Source organism: Chrysemys picta, chromosome 3 (genome assembly GCF_011386835.1).
Source record: "Chrysemys picta bellii isolate R12L10 chromosome 3, ASM1138683v2, whole genome shotgun sequence".
NCBI lineage: Eukaryota > Metazoa > Chordata > Testudines > Emydidae > Chrysemys > Chrysemys picta.
The window spans coordinates 44,800,887-44,824,587 of NC_088793.1; the positions used below are offsets into that span (position 1 = coordinate 44,800,887).

The following is a 23,701-nucleotide window of genomic DNA, read 5'->3' on the forward strand; positions in this document are numbered from 1 at the left end:
TTTACCTGTTTTTCCAGATCATTTATGAACATGTTGAACAGAACAGGAACCAGTTCAGATCTTTGGAGGACCCCTCTATTTAGCTCTCTCCATTGTGAGCATTTATTCCTACTCTTTTGTTCCTGTCTTTTAACCGGTACTAACCTTCCCTCTTACCCCATGAACTGCTTTGATTAAGAGCCTTTGGTGAGGGACTTGTCAAAGGCTTTCTGAAAGTCCAAGTACGCTATATCCCTTGTCCACATGTTTGTGGATATCCTCAGAGAATTCTAATGGTACCCATGAAGGTGGAGTTCTGGGTGGTGTACTTAAGTAACTGGAGAGACTTGGAGGGCATCAGCATTTGTCTTGAGGCCTAGGGCCACATCCCCAAAGGGGATACAGACACAGAGTCTGATTAAGAGACCATATTTAGAGGCAGCATCTGCATCTACTGAGATACAGTAGGCTTAGAAGCATGCAGAATTCAAAGGCTGGGTACAATACAGCAGTCTGGTGTCTACTACAAGGGAAGATTCTGCCAGGGCTGTAACATGATCACATACTATTTTTCCCACAGGATCCTTGCCTCTGTTAATGCTGAAATATTCCAAAATAATTCAGTCTGAAGCAGACACCCAGCATTGAAAAGTTCAACCTGAATTGCTGCAATTTGGCAGTTAAAAGCAACCAAAACCAGGATCTTATAATGGAAACTGTTTTCATCTTTAACTATTAGATTCACTGACAGCTCTGCCTATCATTAAATACCTTTAAAGTGTTAATTAGTGTACTACCGAATAGAAAGACTAACCATTATATTCAGCTATCTATGATGAACTGAATAATAATATTCTGATTTAACATAATAGATATTTTAGTATTTAAAGGCAATTTTCCTTACTTCCTTACTTCATTTACTTGCTGTTGTCACATTAATACACTGTGCATTGCTGAGATTCACTGAATTGCAATTTGTTGGTAGTTTATAAAATGCCATTACATTAACTTGCATGTTAAAAGGATGCTTTATATTAGAAAAGGAGATTTCAAATAACAGTAAGAATTTGCAATTTATTAAGCTATCTCAAATTGTCATTTGAATACTGTTCTTTAAAAGCCAAGTTTTACACTGCCACCAAGAGAAAAAATGTCAGATATATTATACAGTGCAACAAATACCCATTTTGAGTTTATAGTCTCATTAGGTATTTCCTTTAAACTTCAATTCCATCTTATGCATTCATACATAAAATAGATTTTTTCTAAATCTTAGAATGTTGTTTCATCGCTTTGCCCCAGACTTACCATGACTATTTGATAGATCCTTAACTTCCTGATGGGTTGTCAGGATTACCCATAGTGTCCTTACAACTATTGGTGAATGGGATCCAGGATCAAATTTTATGTAGTGTAGGGCACTTCAATTACCAGGTGCCAAAAGTATCACTGCCCTCAGCCTCAGTCAGCTTTGTATAAACAAATTCTAAGTGCAATGACATATCACACACGCTGTCCTATAAAGTGGTATTACTTAAATTTTTCAACTGAGAGAAGAAGAAAAAAATCCACCCTTTGTTCACAATGATTTTAAAAGTACAGGAGTACAAAGATGATAGATATTGTATCAAATATGTTTGATATGTTTTATTTTTACTTATCTCATATAGATATAATCATCAGTCAACAGCACACATGAACAGAGGAATACAGATCCTATTGTGGAATGATAACTTAAGCTATGAAGAGGTCTATTTGCATGCAGGGGGAAAATAGTAACAAATAGCTTGTGTAAGTACAGGGTTTGAAGGTATACTCAGCTTCTACATCATCTGTATTTGTGACTTACAGGATATTCTCCTGTTTCTTTCTAATTTAATTACAAAATCATTGATTCTGAGTGATGATTTATCAAGTGCAAAAATCAATGAAGATTCCATTCCAGAAAAATTGCATTTTGATGAATATCCAGGTGGACATAGACAAAAACTGACAGCAGCATTGACATCTTCTAGCTTTCTAATAAAGATGAATATGCAGATCTATTCGGCAGTCTGAAATGTGCTTTATCTTGAGTTGGGGAGGGGTTAAATCTCCAAGTGATAAATGTAACCCTCTGGGCAAGAGCTTGATTATGAGTAATGAAGGAAGACATCAGTGAGATAGGGTCTGTCTTTGCATAGAATAGATTTTCTGTGACTTGCATTCTACTCATGATTTAAAGCAAAGATCTGAATTAATGGAAAAAGACATCACACATGCAATTTATCTAATGTAAAAAAAACAAATAAACATACCTCTAGAGGTATATTTCACAGGGAATGTTGCTACTTTATGTGTAAACAATATTAAATGAATCTCTGAAAGGTATTTATTTTATAATATAATGGTAGCTACTACTCAGCTTAAGGGCAGTAGAATCTAGACTTTACCTTTTTACTACACAGACCTCTGGTTTCTAAAGAAAAATGTACACCACAACCAGTTCAATTCACATTATTTTTGGTGACACTCTGTATTTCCTACCTTGGAACTGGGCATTAAATCCTTTCCGTCGGTGGTTACTGTCAGATGTGAAATGGAGTCGTAACCAGTTTTTGCTGCTGATAACAGGAGAAGGCAGGTTCATGCCAGTCAACCTGGAAAAAAAAACTTATTTAAGATACAGTGAAGCAAAAACATGTATTTTAGATTGATTTAAAGGTAACAGACCAAGTGAAATTAAATATACTGATCACAGTGTGCATCATGCATCTGATAGTTGTGATGCACTAGTATCTATTACTGTATTTTCCTTTCCACATAGTTCTTTGATAGTCAAATTGGTTTCTCCTTCTCTCATTATTATGAGAAATGTAGTGGGAGAAAAAATTTCTAAAGTTTATTTTTTCAGCTGCTAACTTCTCTGCAGAAAAGTTAGCAAGTGATCTTATGACAAAACATCAAAATGCATAAGGTCATATTTATCTGAAATGTTGGTAAACAGTTGCAGAGAATGGTGTTCAGTAGCAAATCGATGCACTGCCTTAAATGAAAAGTTATTAATTTTAGAAGAACAATATAAACGTTACATCTCATATATCTCATTTACAAGGGCATCAACCTAGCAAGAAAAACTCTCTATATTATAGGTTTCAGAATGGTAGCTGTGTTAGTCTGTATTAGCAAAAACAACGAGGATTCCTTGTGACACCTTAGAGACTAACAAATGTATTTGGGCATAAGCTTTCGTGGGCTAAAACCCACTTCATCAGATGCATGGAGTGGAACATACAGTAGGCAGGTATAAATACACAGCATATGAAAAGATGGGAGTTACCTTAGCAAGTGGAGGGTCAGTGCTAACGACCCAATTCAATTAAGTTGGAAGTGGGCTATTCTCAGCAGTTGGCAAGGAGTGGAAATCACTTTTGTAGTGCTAATGAGGCCAATGTAACAAGGTGGCCCATTTCAAACAGTTGACAAGAAGGTGAGAGTATTTAGCAAAGGGAAATTAGTTTTTGTTAGCTGTGTCATTTGTTAGTAAATAGCTTTGCAAGCCCCCACTTTCTGAACTCAAAGTGCCAGAGTTAGTAAATATTAACTTTTCATGATTTTTGTATGTTAAATTCTCATAATTCTTTTCTTACTAACTGTTCTCCCAGAAACCTTACAGTGTTATCAAAAAGCATGGCTGAATTCTAAGGCCTCAGAGTGTTGGTTATTAACCTGAACCTGGAGGGTGGCCAGTATTCAAAAATGTATATAATGAAGCACTGGGCTGTACCTAATCATCCTCAGTGTCTCTAAGTCTGTGAAAGTCTAGATATCTGGAGGAAAAGATCCCTTAAAACTAATGGAAGATATTGACAGACATATCTTACGATAAACAAAACTGGGTAATTGAAGAGGGTTGCTAATGATCCAGTTATGTTCTGTGATTGATGAGAGGTATTTGTTGTTGCAGATGTTTTCTGTGATAAATGAAATAATGACCCATTGAAAGAAGATTTTAACTCATTAGGGAGTGCTTGTTGCAACAGGTGCTCTGATTAACAATTGGGTTTGAAATCCCTTTAGCTTATTGATCATGTAACCTAAGATACCATACAAGAAATTCCATTAGTGATTGGTAACAAGAGAATTTGAAAACAGAACATGGTGAAATTAATTTTGGGAAAATAATATTCCCTCCAAAAAGGAATACCTTTGTTTTACACCTATAACAGGAAAGAGGTTTTGGGAGTTAGATTGGGGAATGTATTCTACCAGTACCCCACCTCTTCATAGTACACAAGAGTGGTAACATATGTTTTCCTTCTGTATTATGTATAGTGTTGTATTTGTTTGATAATCTTTGATTAAATAATTCCATTTAAACCTGTTATTTTGACAATCTCACGTTATTATGGTTATTAAATTAAACTCAACAGGCAACACATCTGCAAATATTATCAACAGTGATTTTATATTTACTTGTAGATTATTGAAGAAATGTTGAATAGCATCAGGCCTAGTACTGATTAGGGTTGCCAGGCATCCGGTTTTCGACTGGAACGCCCGGTCAAAAAGGGATGCTGGTGGCTCCGGTCAGTACTACTGACTGGGCCATTCAAATCTGGTTAGCGGTGCTGCGGGGCAAAGGCAGGATCCCTGCCTGCCCTGGCTCTGCACAGCTCCCGGAAGTGGCTGAAATGTCCCTAGGCACAGGGATGATCATGGAAGCTCAGTGTGCTGCCCCCACCACGAGTGCTGGCTCTGCAGCTCCCATTGGCCAGGAACCACAGCCAATGAGAGCTGAGGGGGCGGCGTGAGGTAAGCACCGCCCGGCTGGAGTCTGCACCCCAATCATCTGCCCCAGGGCAGAATCTCCTCCTACACCCAAACGCCCTCCCGGAGCCCTCACCCCAAACCCTGCCTTAGCCCTAAGCCCCATCCTGTACCCCAATCCTCTGCCCCAGCCCATAGGCCCATCCTGCAACCTGAACCCTTCATTTCTGGCCCAACCCAGAGCCTGCACCCCCTTCTGCACTCCAACCCCCTGCCTCTGCCCAGTGAAACCGAGTGAGGGTGGGAGTGACCCAGCGACGAAGGGAAGCGGGATGGAGTGAGTGGGAGCGGGGCCTCAGGGAAGGGGCAGGGGTGGGGTCTCAGTGAAGGGGCGAGGCAGGAGACAGAGCAAGGATGTTTGGTTTTGTGCGATTAGAAAGTTGGCAACCCTAGTACTGATCCCTGTTCAACCCCATTAGAAACACTGCCATTCAATCATAATTCCCCATCTTTTTGAGATCTGTCAGTTAGCCAAGTCTTAACCCAGTTAACATCTGCTCAATTGACATTGTATAATTTTAACTTTTTAATCAGAATGCCATGTGGGCTTTTTTATTTAATGTATTACATCTATCCGGTTACCTTTTATCAACCAAACTTTTAATCTTATCAAGGAATGAAATCATATTTGTTTGACAAGTTCTGTTTTCCATAAACTATGTTGACTGGCTTTAATTTTATTCTTATCTTTTAATTCTTTATTAATTGATTCCCATAACAAATTGTGAAACTGCAAGAATATAGAGTGGCACCCTTAACAATTTACTAATTTCATTGTGCATCTAAATAAAGTTGCAGGAATACTTAGGGAATACTGCAAACATTGAGGTTGTTTTGCTGATTGTCTACAAACAAATTGTCAAGGATTTTTATTTTCCTTTATTATTACAACAATTTTTTTAGAGTGTGACTTTGACAAATTCACCATTCTTTCAAACAGCTTTTTACTTATTCTCTGCATTAATTTGTTGTGCATCTAGACTGTAAGGAATGTCTGCAAAGCATCATGTTATTTTACTTGTCCTATTCTTAGTGTGGACCAGATCGTATTGGAAACAGTGGCTCATGGACTATCTCATAGTCATCATCATGCCAACCTCCCCTATCATTCATGAACACATTTCCCTGTGCAAACTACTACCGTTGGTTATATGGGAAAATTAGGAAAGCACATTTACATTTTCTCATGAGAAAATGTCTTAATGATAATCATGTTTTGTGCATTTTGAAAAAAAATGTTAATTGCATTCTGTACTAAAGCTCTTCTTTCCATTTCCCCCTCTTTATGATTGTTTCACTGAACTGGGAACAAGGAGGAGAGCAAGACTATTAATTAAGCTTCTTAACTGTCTCAGAGCCCCAGTTTACTGAATTTCCCATGATAAATGTGCCCTTCTTCCACTCTGCCCAGCTACATCATCAGATGAAGGCTGATGTGAGAGAGCATACACACACAAAACAACCAATCACATCAAACCCATGTTAATGAAAGTCTTAAAATGGGTGTGGGGGGTCCCTTAAAAGGTGGGGTACCACATAATTGCAATTTACTCCTGCTGTTACTATCAGTTTTTGGTGCTAGTACTCTGCCCCAAAATCCAGTAGAGGTAAGGGCAATAAGTATTTAAAGGTCTTTGGAGGGTGGCTGTATCATTCCAAGAGGGAGTTATTTAAAACAAATATCAATAATGTCTTCACTCCACCACGCATGTTAATGTTTTTCTTCATGTAATGTATTATAGTAGGTGGGAGGACACAGAATTTTGCAAACTATTTAAAGTAAAAAGAAAAATAACCAAAACTGTCTTTGCAGCTTGCAAGATTTGGACTACAATATTTCATGGTGGAAATTAACATGATATTTTAATTTATATTTTAATTTACATCTTTATATTCCAACCTAAACTGATATGGCAGCAAATGAAATCTTTAGTCAAGCCTTACTGAGTCAAGGTTTTCACCTTCAATAGAGAGTATAACATTCCAATATCAAAATTAGTTTACCCATTCAATGATAAAAAAACAAACCTTGCCTAGAAGAAAAATTTTCCTCTAATCTGCAATTGAAGTGTTCAAATCAACTTTATTCTCTAGGATACAGGTACCTACTGATTTGTGACAATTATGCACTGCTGACTCTTAAATTTATGTAATGGCTCCAATTTTTTCTTAGCATGGAGTTTTTCTGTAAGGATGTGTTAAAAATTTTAAAGAAGACTGGGAGCATTCCTGTTCCCAATGAACTGAAAGGAATAGCCAATTAAAAGCTCTTTTGTTACAAGATTGTCAGATGAAAAGTCACAGGGTTGTAAACAACACAACAATTTTGCTCACTTTAGCTTGTATGGTCCCATGGATAAAATATTAGATTGGGAGTGATCTCTGACCTTCTGTGTTGACCTAGAACAAGTCAAGATCCCTCTGTGCCTCTGTTCATCCACCTAAACTTTGTCTTGTCTATTTAAATTACAAACTGTTCAGAACAGGGATTAACTCTTACTATGTGTTGGAACTGTCTACCACAATGATATGCTGAACTTGATTGGGGCTTCAAGGTAGTACTGTAATACAATTAAGAAAAAGAAAAATCCATGCAGTAGTAAAAGGATTTACTATGGTACTTTGTGCTAACACCTTGTTAGGAAATGGTATGTTCTGAATATAAAAAGCTGCCCTGTCTCTTTAGAGCTGCTCATTTTACTTATAGTGACACCGGCTTTCCCCCAAACATTAAAAGTTAATTGTTGGAAAGATGCATTTTTTGTACAAAATATATTTGCAGTAACACTTTATCTGGTTTGTCCAGAGCTGTGGGGTTAAAAGTCTGAGAGAAACCAATGCCGGAGTATTTTGAATTAAACTGTTACTTGAATTAAATGGTACATTAGCAAAGGAGTAAACACACATGGAGACACAAAAGCAAATTCAAAGTATGTCTATTATTGGCTGTATTTTTTACAGTTGTTCCCCAAATACATACACAAAACTATCTGTCAATCTACAATGCATATCTATAAACGCCATATGTTTTGGCTAAAATTGCCTCAGTAGTTTCCATTAATCTAAGAAATGATAGTGATAATATTATGATATTGACACAGTGGCATAATCCCCCTGTTTGATCTCTATTCTAACTTAGCTATATGTATGATATTTCAAACCAGAGAGGAATATGTTAATTTTCCATGTCTGACAGTCACTCACTGTTTATATTTGAATTAAAGATGTAGTGAGCCATTGATACCTGATTCATATTCTGACAGTCTTCTCTTCTGTACAAAAAAATAGTTGGAAGACTAGAATCGGGGGAGATGGGCAATATATGGGTATCGGTGCCTCTTCATAAATTAATCTTGTTTGAATAGGACCCAAACATGCATGTGCACATGCAATATTACCATTCAATAGAAAGAATTTTACAAACACAGGGCTAAATTGGGGAAACCTCACACCCTTTGGTGTGTGAATTAGACTATTTGCATAAGTAAATACTTTTCAACATGTGTAAACATCACAAAATTTAGCCCAGATGAGTACAGTGGGATTCTGTTCATCTGAGTGCATTCAGTTTCCAGATCAATTCCTTTTGCAACTATTTCAGAGCTTGCTTTATTAACTACTGTTACGTTATTGACATGAACTGTGACCGTATAGATCATTGTTGCAACCAAGGTCCTATGGTTGCACCAAATCTTGTACAAAGAAGTTCAAGTAAGGTGTCTACGAAAAGGTGGTAATTTGCTGGTTATGATCATGCTGTCTGTTTGTGTGTATCTTTTTGTATTTGAAGTTATGAATATTGGCTATGTACTTGTATCTCAATGTGTTTGATTCTAAGTAGCACCAGTGAAGCATTTGACCAGTTTATGGAGAAGGAACTCTTCAGATTAAGTGCCCAATCAAGAAACACTTAACTGACAATGGACCTTGGGAGACTCCAATCCACATATGAGAAGCCTTCCTGGGAAAGTTCAAGTTAGCATGCCAGCAATGACTGCTCTGCCTGTAAAGAACTGAGTCATGCATAGACATGTGACTTGCCCATGTGACTCCAAACTTCATCTTGCTGATGTGATTTTCCACAGTAAGAACAAAAGAAGCAGAGGCCGCGTGGCAGAGAATATAAACGACCCTGGAAACCCCTCCATCTTGTCTTCAATCCTGCTTCTTACCTCTGGAGGAACTTTGCTACACTGAAGCTCTGAAACAAAGGACTGAATGACCCATCCAAGCTGTGGATGTACTCCAGAGATTTGATTTAGGCCTGCAGTTTATTCCATCACTGCTACAAACCTGAACCAAGAACTCTGCCATTGCTGTATGTAATTGATTACTTTGACCAATTTTAACCCTTATCTATATTTCTTTCCTTTTATGAATAAACAATAAACCTTTAGATTTTAGATTCTAAAGGATCGGCAACAGCGTGATTTGTGGGTAAATTCTGACTTGTATATTGACCTGGATCTTGGGCTTGGTCCTTTAGGTTTGGGAGAACCCTTTTTCTTTTACTGGGATATTGGTTTTCATAACGATTCATTCCCATAAGGAGTGGCTGCTGATGGTGATACTGGGAAACTGGAGTGTCTGAAGGAATTGCTTGTATGACTTCTTGTTAGCCAGTGGGGTAAAACCAAAGTCTTCTCGGTTTGGCTAGTTTGGTGTGCCTTAATAATGAAGGAACCCCAGCCTTGGGCTGTCACTGCCCTGCTCTAATCAATTTTTCCTGAATTGATACTCTCAGTAGTGTCCCGCCAAAGGCTGATTTATTACTACATACATGACATTTTGATTCATTTACATAAAATTGATTCATTTAATAAATCTATTATTTTTGTAAACTTAAATATTGTAAGGGACGGAATTGTGCAAAGTGAAAAAAAGGAGAAAAAGAATACGCAAAGACTCTTTTTGCATCTCATGTACAGGTTCCAGGCACAATAAATGTTCTTGCGGTCAGGAGCCATATGGACTGTTCCCAGACACTGATGCTTTTGTCCCAGACACTTCAGGAAGATAAGACAAGACAAGACAAGATACCAGGATCGTGGTTTAACTAGGCCACAGTTTTATTAAGTAACACTTCTGGAAACTAAAAAAACCAAAACATTTATTCATGTCTGAGTATCGGTGACATAGCAGAATTTTCAGGAGCCGTCACAATCCATCACTAACTTTGAGCACTCAGCAGCTGATCTTCACTGATCTGAGGCACGCCATCCATCCAACTCCTCACTGGTCATCTACAATTATGACTCACCACCATTCCTTCAATAATAACTTTCTTCAGATTAGTTCCACTTCTATGCCTAATGTGACCAAAGTACATACGTTTGTGTCTATTGATTTCTGCTTAGGGTTGGCTTCTCTCCAATAATATTTCCATCAGGAGCAGATCTGGCTCCCACCCTGGTTGCTAGGCAACCCAGCAAGCTCAGCTGTGCCGAAAGACCCTTCTGCAAATGGTCCTGCTTCCTGATTGGGCAGGAGAACCTGCAGCCTGCTACTTGAGCCGTGAAGCGACAGCAGTGGAGAGGTGGTTTAACATGTACCACAACTGTGCCTTCCCTGCTCCTGCCTCTAGCCCTACTTCCAGCCTTTCATTCTGCCCTCTCTTATCTAGTCTATGGCTCCCTGTTCTGTTCCCTATCCTGACTCCGGTTCCAACCTTTGACTGATTCTGGCTTCATCCTCACCGTGGTATCTGACTATTGGATTTACACTACTCCCAATTGCCATGGCAACTGCCAGACAAGGTCCTGCTCCACCCACTATGTAGATCACCAAGGCCTGGCAGCTTGCAATTTTTAACATAGGCATTCATCTTTTTTTTTACTATCCAGGAGATATGCAAGAGTCTTCACCAGCAACACATTCCAATAGCTTCAATTTTCTTCTTGTCAGCAGCATTAACTTCTCACAATTCACATGCATAAACTGCTATGGAAAAAAATAGGGTTTTCTCCAGTTCCCTCATTTTACATTTCTAGATGCTATGGTTTCCCCACCACACACTTTCTTTAGCAAGGCCATAGCTGAGCAAACCATACTTAGCTTTTTTCTGGTTTCTTTGGAACAGCCACCTTGGTTGGATATATGCGATCCAAGATAATTAATTTCATCTATTATCTCTACAGCTTGTCTGTTAATCATGATGTTTGCATCCTGTTTTTCTTAGTTGTATCAAAGTACATGCATTTTCTTTTTTGTTGCATTCAGAAATAGTCCATATTACTCACTAACTGTTTTTACAGGCTCCAACATTTGTTGTACTGCACCAATGGCTATAGGAAAGAGTGTCATGCCATTGGCATGTCCGAGGTAGGTTAAGAAGTGTCCACCAATTGAAATCTTAGTTCCTTCCACTTGGTCAAAACCTTCCAAGCGTTGTCTCTTAACAAACTCTGTGCACACATTAAAGAGGCTTGGGGACAAAATACACCCTTGTCTCACACTCTGCCCTGTGGAAAACCACTTGCTGTCACCTACTGTGAATTATCCAGCAACAACTCATCCAGTGCAGGTCATACTTCCTATTATAATCCATTCCACCTGACAGAGGACTGCCAACTACCATTGCTGGGACCACCGCCTCTCCTCATATAATAGTTAAGGAAGCTAATCTAGAGAAGGTTGTTTCCTTGTTATTCCAGAAATTAGGAGCTCTAACCCTATTCCCCACCTTCTTTAGGAGATGCCTTCTCCCAATCTGTTCCAATTCCAGTTTATCAGGGGACTGGACACACACCCCTGGTGATGAGTACCTGCACTGGGCACCTGCCAAGATTCGACAAAATTAATGTTACAACTTAACCTAGCAACCGCGTCCCCGGGCTGTTGAGACAACCGTAACAAACCCAAACCTTGCCTGGGACAATTCCTTCCAGTCCAAAAAGGCAGCTATCACAATGACCACAGTAAACCACCAAAACCTCATCCTACTCTAATCCTAAGGGGGGAGATTTCCTTCCTGAAGCCCCGTATTAAAGTAGGGTTACCATTCGTCCGGATTCCCCCAGACATGTCCAGCTTTTTTAAGTTAAAAATAGCGTCCGGGGGGAATTTGTCAATGTCCGGACTTCTCCCCATGCAGAGCGTGCGCGGCTTACAGGGCAGCCGGCCGGATCGTGCCACTCGCACGGGCTCCGGCAGCCAGAGCCCTTCCTCCACTTCCCCCCTCCTCTCCCCTGAAACTTGAGACCACTCCCCTCCTCTCCCTCCCTCCCCCTCCCCCCTGCATTCACAGATCGCCGACCGGCCGTTCGCCTCGGCCTCCGGCAGTCTGGAGCTCCGACCCTGCTCCCCTCCCCCGCTGCCGAGCGCGCCGCTCTGCAGCACAGTAAGGGGGCCAGGGGTCAGAGAAGCGGCAGGGAGGTTCTGGAGGGGGGTAGTCAAGAGACAGGGAGCAGGGGAAGGGTTGGATGGGTCAGGAGTTCGGGGGGGGGCTGTCTGGGGGTTGGGGGTGTAAGGTTTTGGGCAGTCAGAGTACAGGTGGGGGGGGTCTCAGGAGGGGGCAGTCAGGGAACAAGGAACAGGGAGGCTTAGGTAGGGGGTGGGGTTCTGGAGGGCAGTTAGGAGCAGGGGTCCCAGGAGGGGGCAGTCAGGGGACAGGGAGCAGAGTGGTTTAGATGGGTCAGGAGTTCTGGGGGGGGCTGTCAGGGGGTGGGGGTGTGGATAAGGGTTGGGGCAGTCAGGGGACAGGTAGGGGGTAGGGTCCTAGGGGGCCAGTTAGGATGTGGGGAAGGTCTCAGGAGGGGGCAGTCAGGGGACAAGAGGCAGGGAGGCTTAGGGTGGGGGTGGAGTCCTGGGGGGCAGTCAGGGGACAAGGAGTGGGGGGGAGGGTTGGGGGTTCTGAGGGGGCAGGAAGTGGGAGGGAGTGGAAGGGGTGGGGCGGGGCGGGGCGGGGCTAGGACAGGACGGGGGCGGGGCTAGGGCGGGGCTCCTCCCGTCCTCTTTTTTGATTGTTGAAATATGGTAACCCTAATTAAAGGGGAAGGGCTTATAAACCCTCCCCTTTGGGAACAGAAGCCAATAGGCTTAAGATGTACCTTACTGTCCAACCAAACAATTAATATTTATATTTTATCAATAATGCTCACACAGACAGAGATATACTGCATATACTAATAGTCATACATAAAGTAGTGAATGTATTCATATACAAAATAGATTGAGAGCACTATGTAAAGACTTTCTCCTTAATTTAGTAGTTAGCAAGTGTTTATCAGTAATGAACTAAAACAAAGTAATGAACTAAACAACTTACAAATAGATACACACATATGATCTAGTCACACTGGTATTTCATTTCATAGAAACTTCCAGGGGTAAATAATGTATTCCTTATTAAATGTAAGTCCCATTGAGAAGAGCTAGAAAGTCCCTCTTTGAAGCCTACATTAGGATATCAAGGGATTGCAATAGTAGCCGTTTTAATAAAATCAGCATATATAACCAGGTTTGACCACTAAAATGATATTTTATTTTTATTATCTCAATTAAAATGCCTTAATAGTTGTGATATATTATTTGACTAAAATGTAATGCAAGGTGATTATTTAAATGGGGAAGATCTGGAGAAAACAAGGTTCCTCTTGTTGTCTGTTGCATAGCTTTGATATTGAGAAAGAAGATAATAGCAGCTAATGTTTTCATCTGAACAAGTATATAAAAGAAAGTGTACTTTTATTTCCTTTGCAGATTTGTTAAAATTGTACTGAATATAATTACAGTGCAATGTATTCTTTGCTATCATGTAATACTGCTGATAGTTCACTTTCTCAAGGTTCTAAATCTATAAAAGAATTGAAGTAAATGAGACCTCCATTTTTTCTGCTCAATTCTCTTTGTTTTTTTTAACTCATCTTTCCTCATCTGTTTTATCTTATCTACTTTGTAAACCTTTCTGGTTTTGTCTGACAACTAGACAGCAGGCTCTCTAGTGCAGGGACTGTCTTTGTTATTTGTCTGTACAATGTTTTCCTTGCCTGGGGTTCCTATGTGCTACTGTAATACAAATAAATAAATACTAAACAACAACAAGTGAATTGACTGGGGACAAAAATAAAGTAATAATATTCAGAGAGAAACACTATAGCATGGATGAACTGGTTTAGATAAAAACAACACACCCAAACCATCACCCCCAAGTTAAACCAAACCCTCCCTCTACCCCATTTTCATGTAGCTCTGCACTTCAATGATTCACCTGATCCCAGGCATATTAATAACTTTACTGAATTTTACCATTTTGAAAATGCTGTACAAACATTTATCTAGTCTTCAAAACATCCTCTGAGATATGTATTATCTCCATTTTAGATAGAAAACAGGCACAGATAAGACCTTAATTTTGAAAAAATTCTCCCTTGAAGCTGCTAGGGCATCAAAACCAAGAGATTTGCAAAATCATGCATAGATTCAGATGTCTACCTAGTCAGAAATGAGAACCCTGTGAGGATCATCCATCACTAGCTGAAACCAATGAAAGATTAAATGACATGAGGTAGTTTTCAAAAAGGAGACAGTGAGGCTGCAGGCAGTAAAAGGCTAGACTGAATAAAACACAGAATGTTGAGTCCAGCACAGAGGCACAACAAGGGATGGGGACCAGGAGACCTGTGGGCCCCTGACCAGAACTGGGTGGCATAACAGTGGAGCCCCTTCCTATGTGCCAAGTCACAATGCCACTCAATCAAATTTGGCCTGGCCACCACTCTGTCATGACAGAGAGACAATCAGTCCAAATTTTAGTGACGTTGTGACCCTGTGTATCTCTTTCCCCTCCCCCGACATATAGTTCTGCGGTTCTTCCAACACCCATAGGCACTTCCTGGAAAGAAGTGAGGCAGGGGGCACTGGGAACCCCCAGGCAACAGGAGAGTGGGAGGATAGGATCTAGGCTTTTTGTGAATCTTGGCATCTGGAGCTCCCAGAAGTGGCCCCTGGTGAGGATGGTGCTCTTCAGCCTGACTGCCTCTTCGGGTAAAAGCTTGAGCTGGGTGTAGGGGAAGGAGACTGCAGTGGGGAGAGCTCAGAGCTGGGTGTGGGCCACTGAGGGAGAAGAGTGTGGGGCTGGGACAGCAGGAGGGGAGTGTGTGTGTAGTTTGGTGTAGGGGGGAGAACATGGGTCTGGGTGAAGAGGAAGCATGAAAGAATTCAGAATTGGATCTGGGGAAGACTGGGAGTGGATGTGGGGTGTGTGTAGGGCTGGATACAGGGGGACAAAGCTTGAGGCTCAGTGCAGGGCAGTGGAGGGAGAGCCCTAGACCACCTCCGTAGGAGAATTCTAGTTACAACCATGTTCTAGGACAAAATAGATGTGAGAGATGATTAAATTTATCAAACAGACAGTTGAGTAATGAGAGACATTGTGTTCTAGAATTAAGATGAGGAATTGACAGATACAGATAAATGTGTGTTTCATGGAGGAATGAAGGAGAAAAAAATCAGTAACAAATTGGGGATCAACAAGAACAGAAAGAGTGGAAAACTGATTGTTCAGAACTAGGTTCCAATTTTTAAAGGTATTTAGATCCTTAAAGATTAAATCAATTGGTATTAGGCACCTACTGACTTTTGAAAATCCCACTAAGCATCTGCCTGCATCTTTAGACACCTGCATAAATTTAAAAATCTGGTCCCTAAAGTCTTTCAATAAAAGAGAACTTGAGAGATAGAGAAAGTGAGGAAGACGATGAAGGGACACTTGAGAGAGTAAGAGAGGAAATGTGTGTAAGAGAGTAGTTCATAAGAAGGAAGAGAGAGAAATAAAGCAAAAATGTATTTTCCAAGTGATGTAATTCTGGGAGATGCATCTAAACAAGAAGCCTACAAATCTAGATTTTTATCTTAAATTGTGTTTTTGTTCACCAGCCAGTTAGAAGCATCATCATGTGCACCTGGTAAATAGATTTTCCTCAGGCATTTTTTCAGCACCCCTCTGCATAGCCTCGCAGATAGAGAAAGCTTGCTTTCAAATGTCTTGTAATGTGTACTGTGCTAAAATGCCATACATTACATGCTCTGGGGAGATGCAAGATATCTTTGTCTGTGCTCCCCCCTTAACACAGGTGCCACACAAGAACATCCCTTGTGAAGCATACTGTTCCAAAAGGAAGAGGAAAAGTGGAGGAAAATATTTAAATACCTATGCACACTGGGGCAGAATTAAGGTTGAACATTTAATCTTAGCCATTGAATCTTTGTGATTTTTGTTAACCTTATTGGACCACTGTTATATTTATTTATTTTTGCTTTATATTTACATAGCCCCCCCCCCCTTTTTTTTTTTTTAAAGAAAGCATTAAATAGAAAATCTATTTATTTGGTGTATGCAGTCTGGTCAAGACAAGCCGCAGTGTTCTTATCAACAATGTTCAAGGCATGAAGACCTTCGGGAAGTTGGGCCATTTTGCAGTCCTCAATAATGTGTGTCATGGTTTGTGGCTGCTCACATTGACATAGTGGACTGTTTCTAAAACACCACCGAAATTCGTCTGCAGCATAAATTCCATATCCAGTACGAAACCAATTGAGAAGGCTCCATTGCCTTTGTGGTAAATCAAACCTGGGTTGATGTTGAGTGTGGTACAAGACAATTATTTGTCATTTTCTCTCCGGACCATGAAGTTCGCTATGCATCCTCTACTTAGCCTTTAAAACTTTGGACCACCCTGAAATTTTGGGGGGATGCTGTGTGTCAACCTTAAAAGTTCTTAACATGAAAGATAATTGACCGTTTAATTTCAAAATTAACTTGAACTTTATATCTTAATGACATCAGGAAAGCAAGCCAAGCTTGTCAATTTTATCATTTTGAAATGATTCAAATACAAATGTTGAGATCAGAATCTATGGGGAAAAGTGTGTTTGTGCATGCACACACACAAATACACACGCACACATCCCACCGCTGAAATGCAGCCACTTCTGGGATGGAAGTGCACACAGTAGTACTGCATAACATTTTAGGATAAAAAATAAAATAGTATCTGCAGCTGAAACTGTATTTCCAACTTTGTTCAAGAGCTGAGTCCTGGTAATAATCCTCCTGCTGCTTGCAGGAATATGCTATGCTAAGGAATAAAACTGCGTAGGAGGAAACCTTTCACTTTAATCTTTGTTTATTCTGAATGGAGGGAACTTTTTTCATCTACAGCTTCCACTATTCTTCATATTATAGTTTCCAAATGAATCACGCTTCCTAGTATTTCTCTTTTGACACCTTAAAATTATTCATGTTCAGAAGTGAGTGATTCTAAAATTTCTGTATGTTACCCATTCCCAATAACTGCTCAAAGGTTTCTCCATTCTACATCTTTCTGATGTCCTGTCTTTTGTCTTTAATACGTTAATTGAATTTTCCCCACAGTTTATTCTTCACAACACTACTCTGCAGTGCTTTCAGTATCTCTTTTTCCTGATAAATCTGTAAAACCTTTGTTTAATCCTGGGAATCGTAAGGGATTTAACATCCTCTTCTTTTCAGTACTTCCTGATAACTGTAGTGGCATACCATGGCTTCCCCCTCAAGCCATGCTTTTCAAATTTAGCTACTGGCCTGAGAGCAATTTTTTTTTTCAAAGACAAAAATCCACTGAATTTATATGACTTGTCTCTTCGACCTGCAAATACTTCAAAATCTTTCCTACAATATTATTACTTAAACTTTTGATTCATCAGAGGGAATTTCTATTTAGGAAAAATGGTTTTGTTATAAAAATTCATACATCTTGGTTTTCAGCTTGTGGTTTCTTTTCCAAACAGAATTTTGGAATTAAAATAAATTATTGTTCAGAGCTACCTGACTGATTTATTCTGTCAATACTAAATGTAGTGGAATTTGGGACTGAAATCATCTTCTTTTTTTTGTATGTGTTCACTTTAGATATATTTCTGCTAAAACAGATTGTTTTATTCTAACTCTCCATTCCCTTATATACATATACACATAAGAATTCTGTCATGATTGAATGTCTGCAAATAAAAATGATCCATTTTGTATATGAATTATATTTGCATAGATGTATTTTACTTAGAGGTGAAATACAGTTTTGACTTCTTCTGTTACTAATATTAGATTATTATGAAATCATGATTTTCTTTTTTTAAGCCTACAAGACTATGATTTAAAAGAAATAGACCCTGCATCTGAAATGAGCTTTACTGGATAAAGCTAATGTAGTAAATAATATAATTGCAATAAGATTAAAATTTCTATAATCTCTACAATTCTGTCAGTAAGGTAAAATCCAATTTTGGTCTGACTGAGATCAGTGGGAATTTTGTCACTGAATTCAGTGGGATCATATGGGCTGATTATTGCACTGATTTAGGACTCAATCCTCTAAATCCTTTATGTACTTAACTCCCATTGAACAGGAACTCCATATCCAGAAAGCTTGAAATTAGGGTTGCCAACTTTCGAATGACACAAAACCAAACACCTTAGCCCTGCCCCTTCCCCGAGGCCCTGCCCCTACCCCGCCCCTTCCCTGAGGCCCCGCCCTCCGCTCACTACATTCCCACTCCCTTGGTGGCTCGCTCTCCCTTACCCTCACTCACTTTCACTGGGCTGGGGCGAGGGCTTGGGCTGTGGGAGGGCTCTGGCTGGGGGTATGGCTTCTCTGGTGGGGCCAAGGATGGGGGGTTTGGGGTGCAGGAGGGGGCTCCAGGATGGGGGGTGGGGACAAGGGATTCAGAATACGGGAGTGGACTGAGGGTTGAGGCAGGGGGTTGGGGTGCAGGGGGAGTGAGGGCTCTGGGGTGGGGGTGTGGGCTCTGGGGTGGGGCCAGGGATGAGGGATTTGGGGTGCAGGAGGGGGCACCAAGTTGGGGGGGGGCTCAGGGCTGGGGGGAGGGATTGGAGTTCAGGGTTGGGGTGAGGGCTTACCTCAGGCAGCTACTGGTCAGCGGTGCAGCAGGCCTAAGGCAGGCTGCCTGCCTGTCCTGACACTGTGTTGTGCGTGCCCTGGAAGCGGCCAGCAGGTCTAACACTGGTAGGCAGGGAGTCAGGATGCACCATGCGCTACTCTTGCTCACCCCTGTCACTGGTTCCTGGCCAATGGGAGTGTGGAGCCTGTGCTTGGGGCGGGGGCAGCGCACGGAGCCCCATGCCCACCCTCCCACCCCCGCCTAGGAGCCGGACCTGCTGGCCACTTCCGGAGTGCAGCGCGGTATCAGGACAGGTAGGGACTAGCCTGCCTTAGCACCGCAGCACTGCCAACTGGACCTTTAATGGCCCGGTTGACGTTGCGGACCTGAGCCGACAGGGTCCCTTTTTGATCATGTTTTCCAGTTGAAAACCATACACGTGGTCACCTTATTTGCAGTATAAGGCATATCATTTCACATGAGAAACTTCCCACAGGTTTATATACGGCCTATGCAAAGCCATTCCATTTGATGACATTGAAAACAACACATTAAAGCCAGTGCAAACACAATTGCTAGCACCTGAATAATTGCTAAAAATTCAACTTGTGTAATATGATGGGTTTGCTGAGGGATCAATTTTCAGCCTGTTTGAATATCAGGCCACTTATTTAGGTGCCTTTACGTGGAGTTCTGTTCCAAACTTCAGGCACCAGAATTTGAAAATTTGGGGCCTCATTTGCAGTTGCGCCAAATCCCAACTCCTCTTTTAAAAGTCAGGCCACTTGGAGTAAGCACCTTACAAGATGAATGCAGCCAAGTAATGGAAACCAAACAGAACTGTCTTCATGCCTCTAAATATTTTCACTTGCACATATTGACAGTGGTTGTGAAAACAACTGCTAGGTACAGCCATAGACGTGCTCAGATCTTATGTGTTTTCTTTTTTTTTTTTTAAAGTTCTCCCTTTAGATGGCTGATCTGTCTTATTCTGTTCCTTTTTCTAAATGTGTTAAATACACAGAAGGAGGAAAGATATATAACTAAAGTGATAACACTAAATTTACTGGAGTTGCTGATGTTTTAGAGAGTTTATTATATCGGTCCTCTTAATAGTCACGAGTGTTACATTTTTAGGGCTTTCCTGATACTTGTATTAGCCTTTAAAGCATAAAGCTTTTCATACAAGTTTTGAAACTAGTGTGATGGGGATATATTTGACCTTTGTGGGTCCCTTCTGGTAGCCTTGAGGCCAAACTTCACCCCATAGCCGAAACAGGGCCGGCGCTTCCATTTAGGTGACCTAGGCGGTCGCTTAGGGTGCCAGGATTTGGGGGGGCGGCATTTTGCTGCCTTCGGCGGCAATTCGGCAGTGGGGGGGTCCTTCCGTGCTCCGGGTCTTCGGTGGCAATTCTGCGGCAGGTCCTTCACTCTCTCTGGGACCCGCCGCCAAAGTGCCCCGAAGACCGGGAGCTGGGACTGCATAGAGAAGAACCTAGACCCGCTAAATTGACCGCCGATGCATCAATCGCTGCACCATCGATCCTCTGGTAAGTGCAGACAAGCTCTGAGAATGCTGGCCTGGAGAGAGGGCTGGAGATAAAAGGGCCCAGTAGGAAGAGGTCTAGGGACTTTGTGAGTTAGCTGGAGGGCCAAACCACTAAAGTCCTGCCAGGGTCAGCCAGCAGCTACCAGGGTCATCAGCATTGAGAAAAGGACTAAAGTACCATATCCAGCTGCCCAGAGGCAATCAGTGAGTGCCCCCTTACACTAATTTTGATGGAGCATTAAGGCAAGATTGTTGACCCATGAGGCTACTTAGTGGATGGTGTGATTTTTTTTAATTGTATTTTATTTATAGAAAAGTTCATTATTGTAATTTATTTTTGCATTCATAATGTTAACCATCAAATTAAGTTTCTGACACCTTATCTTATCACATTTTTAAATGGTAAAGAGCAACTTTAATTCCATCTGTTTTCCCTGAGTTAATGGTAATGGGACAGTGATAATAAACTTCCTTTTATTTTCTAATAATTAGAGCTGTCAGTTAATCACAGTTAACTCATGCGATTAACTAAAAAAAAATCAATCATGATTAATCACACTTATAACAATAGAATACCAATTGAACTTTATTAAATATTTGTGGATGTTTTTCTACATTTTCAATATTGATTTCAATTACAACGCAGAATACAAAGTGCACAGTGCTCACTCTATATTATTTTTTATTACAAATATATGCACAGTAAAAATGATAAACAAAAGAAATAGTAGTTTTCAATTCTCCTCATACAAGTACTGAATTGCAATTTCTTTATCGTGAAAGTGTAACTTTTTTTTGTTACATAACCGCATTCAAAAACAAAAACAGTGTAAAACTTTAGAGCCTACAAGTCCACTCAGTCCTACTTCTTATTCTACCAATCGCTAAAACAAACAAGTTTGTTTACATTAATGGGAGATACTGCTGCCTACTTCTTATTTTCAATGTCACCTGAAAGTGAGAACAGGTGTTCGCATGGCACTTTTGTAGCCAGCGTTGCAAGGTATTTACATGCCAGATATGCTAAACATTCATATGCCCATTCATGCTTCGACATGCTTCCATGCTGATGATGCTCATTAAAAAAAATAATGCATCAATTAAATTTGTGACTCTTCTCCTTGGGGGGAGAATTGTATGTCTCCTGCTCTGTTTTACCCACATTCTGCATATATTTCATGTTATAGCAGACTCGGATGATGACCCACCATATGTTCGTTTTCAAAACACTTTCACAGCAGGTTTGACAAAATGCAAAGAAGGTACTGATGTGAGATTTCTAAAAATAGCTACAGCACTCGACCCAAGGTTTAAGAATCTGAAGTGCCATCCAAAATCTGAGAGGGACAAGGTCTGATGCATGCTTTTAGAAGTCTTAAAAGAGAAACACTCTGATGCAGAAACTACAGAACCCAAACCACCAAAAAAGAAAATCAACCTTATCCTGGTGGCATCTGACTCAGAGAATGAAAATGAACATGCGTCAGCCACACTGCTTTGGATCGTTATCAAGCAGAACCCATCATCAGCATGGAAGCATATCCTCTGCAGGGCCGTCCTTAGGCATACGCAGCATACGTGGCTGCATAGGGCACCCGAAAATTTTTAGATGCACAATCTGAGTATTCATCTTTAGCCTTAAATGCTTGGATGTTCAGACATATAGTTTTTTAAATAAATCCTTCAAAAGACCACCCTTATCTAAATACACATGCGAGCCTGGGCTGCCATCAGGCATAGGGGCACCAATTTAATAATACTGCCATGGGCCCCATAAATGCTAAGCATTGCTCTGGTCCTCTGGAATGGTGGTTGAAGCATGAAGTGATATATGAATCTTTAGCGGATCTGACACATAAATATCTTGCAACACCAGCTACAACAGTGCCAAGCTAACGCCTGTTCACACTTTCAGTGACATTGTAATCAAGAAGCGAGCAACATTATCTCCTGCAAATTGTAACTAACCTTGTTTGTCTGAGTGATTGGCTGACCAAGAAGTAGGACTGAGTGGACTTGTAGGCTCTAAAGTTTGACATAGTTTTATTTTTGAATGCAGGTTTTTTTATGCATAATTCTACATTTGTAAGTTCGACTTTCATGATAAAGAGATTGCACTACAGTACTTGTATGAGGTGAATTGAAAAAATACATTTTTTTTTGTTTTTATAGTGTAAATATTTGTAATAAAAATAAATATAAAGTGAGCACTGTACACTTTGTATTCTGTGTTGTAATTGATATTAATATATTTGAAAATGTAGAAAACATCCACAAATATTTATAATAAATGGTATTCTATTGTTGTTTAACAGTGCAATTAATCACATGATTAATCACAATTATTTTTTAATCACATGATTAATTGTGATAAATTTTTTTAATCGCTTGACAGCCCTACTAATTATATTTTCTTACATTTGAACACTGCATTTTGTCTGTGCCACTTGTATGCGTAAACCTATGCAAAATATTAGTAATGATATCAATCATGAAGAGAACAGGTAAACAGTGTTCCATCACATGGAACTATACTTTAACTGTTGGAAAATGCTGACTTTATAATGATAACCACTGTAACAGCACTACACGTACTACTAACTGACATTTATCTACCATGTGTTTACTAAAATTGTCATTATTTCTTTGAAGTCATAATAGCATGAAATGCAATTCATTGGTCATGTCAGCAGAATAATGTGATGCATAGTCTCTACTATAACTTGACATCAAAATGACAAATGCATCTTATTGAAAGAAAATTGCAGCCTAAAGCTGAAGCATCTGGAATAAAAAAGTAACTTCCCAAAATATGGACTCATTTAAAACTTTGCTTTCTATTTTATGATGTTGGTTCACTTTACTTAAAAATATTGTTGCATGGTAAAGAAAAGCCCAACATCTTTTGTTCAAACTGTGAATGTATTACTTGGTACCTTATTAAACATGCCTGATCTCTACTGGCTCAGCAGGAGAAATAGCTCCCAAAGGTCAAAAGGGCAAACATTTTCAGAAATAATCACCGTACCATAGTACAAAACAAAACAAAAAAGCTTTATGTATCAAACATACTTGAGCACAACCTGCTAATACATATTGTGACAAACCAGCACACAAAGGATGCACTCTGCCCCTCTACCCTCTGATGTACTACTAAGATCTGAGTCCACAATCCCTTTGTAAACGCAAAGAAATGTGGGCACAAATTACACCCACAAACAGGAAGCCTGGGCTGCCTTCTTACTCTGTAAGAGACAACAATTCCCAAAGTGTTGCCACAGGTATCTCCTATTCTACAGATGGGGAAAAGGGCAAATTCAGTCATGTTAGTAATTTCTGATGTCATTGTGTGGCAAATGTTGACATTTTAAAGAGATCACTATATATCATCCTATTCCTTTGCTAAATATATGAGCAAGCTTTCTAAAGAAGAGTGTGACACCACTCAAATATTGATGAATTACACTAAATGCAGTGCACTGTCTCATA

The 23,701-nt window shown here is 40.2% G+C and overlaps 1 protein-coding gene across 4 annotated transcripts in view; it reads right to left on the reverse strand.

Moving 5' to 3' along the window:
- Nucleotides 1-23,701, reverse strand: part of CSMD1 (CUB and Sushi multiple domains 1) — a 1,932,406-nt gene that overhangs the window by 783,006 nt on the left and 1,125,699 nt on the right. For all 4 annotated transcript variants that reach the window (XM_008163737.4, XM_005289701.5, XM_065587776.1 and 1 more), the window contains one exon: nt 2,506-2,618. In XM_008163737.4, the coding sequence (XP_008161959.2) occupies nt 2,506-2,618 (113 nt within the window). The remainder of the gene's footprint in view (nt 1-2,505; nt 2,619-23,701) is intronic.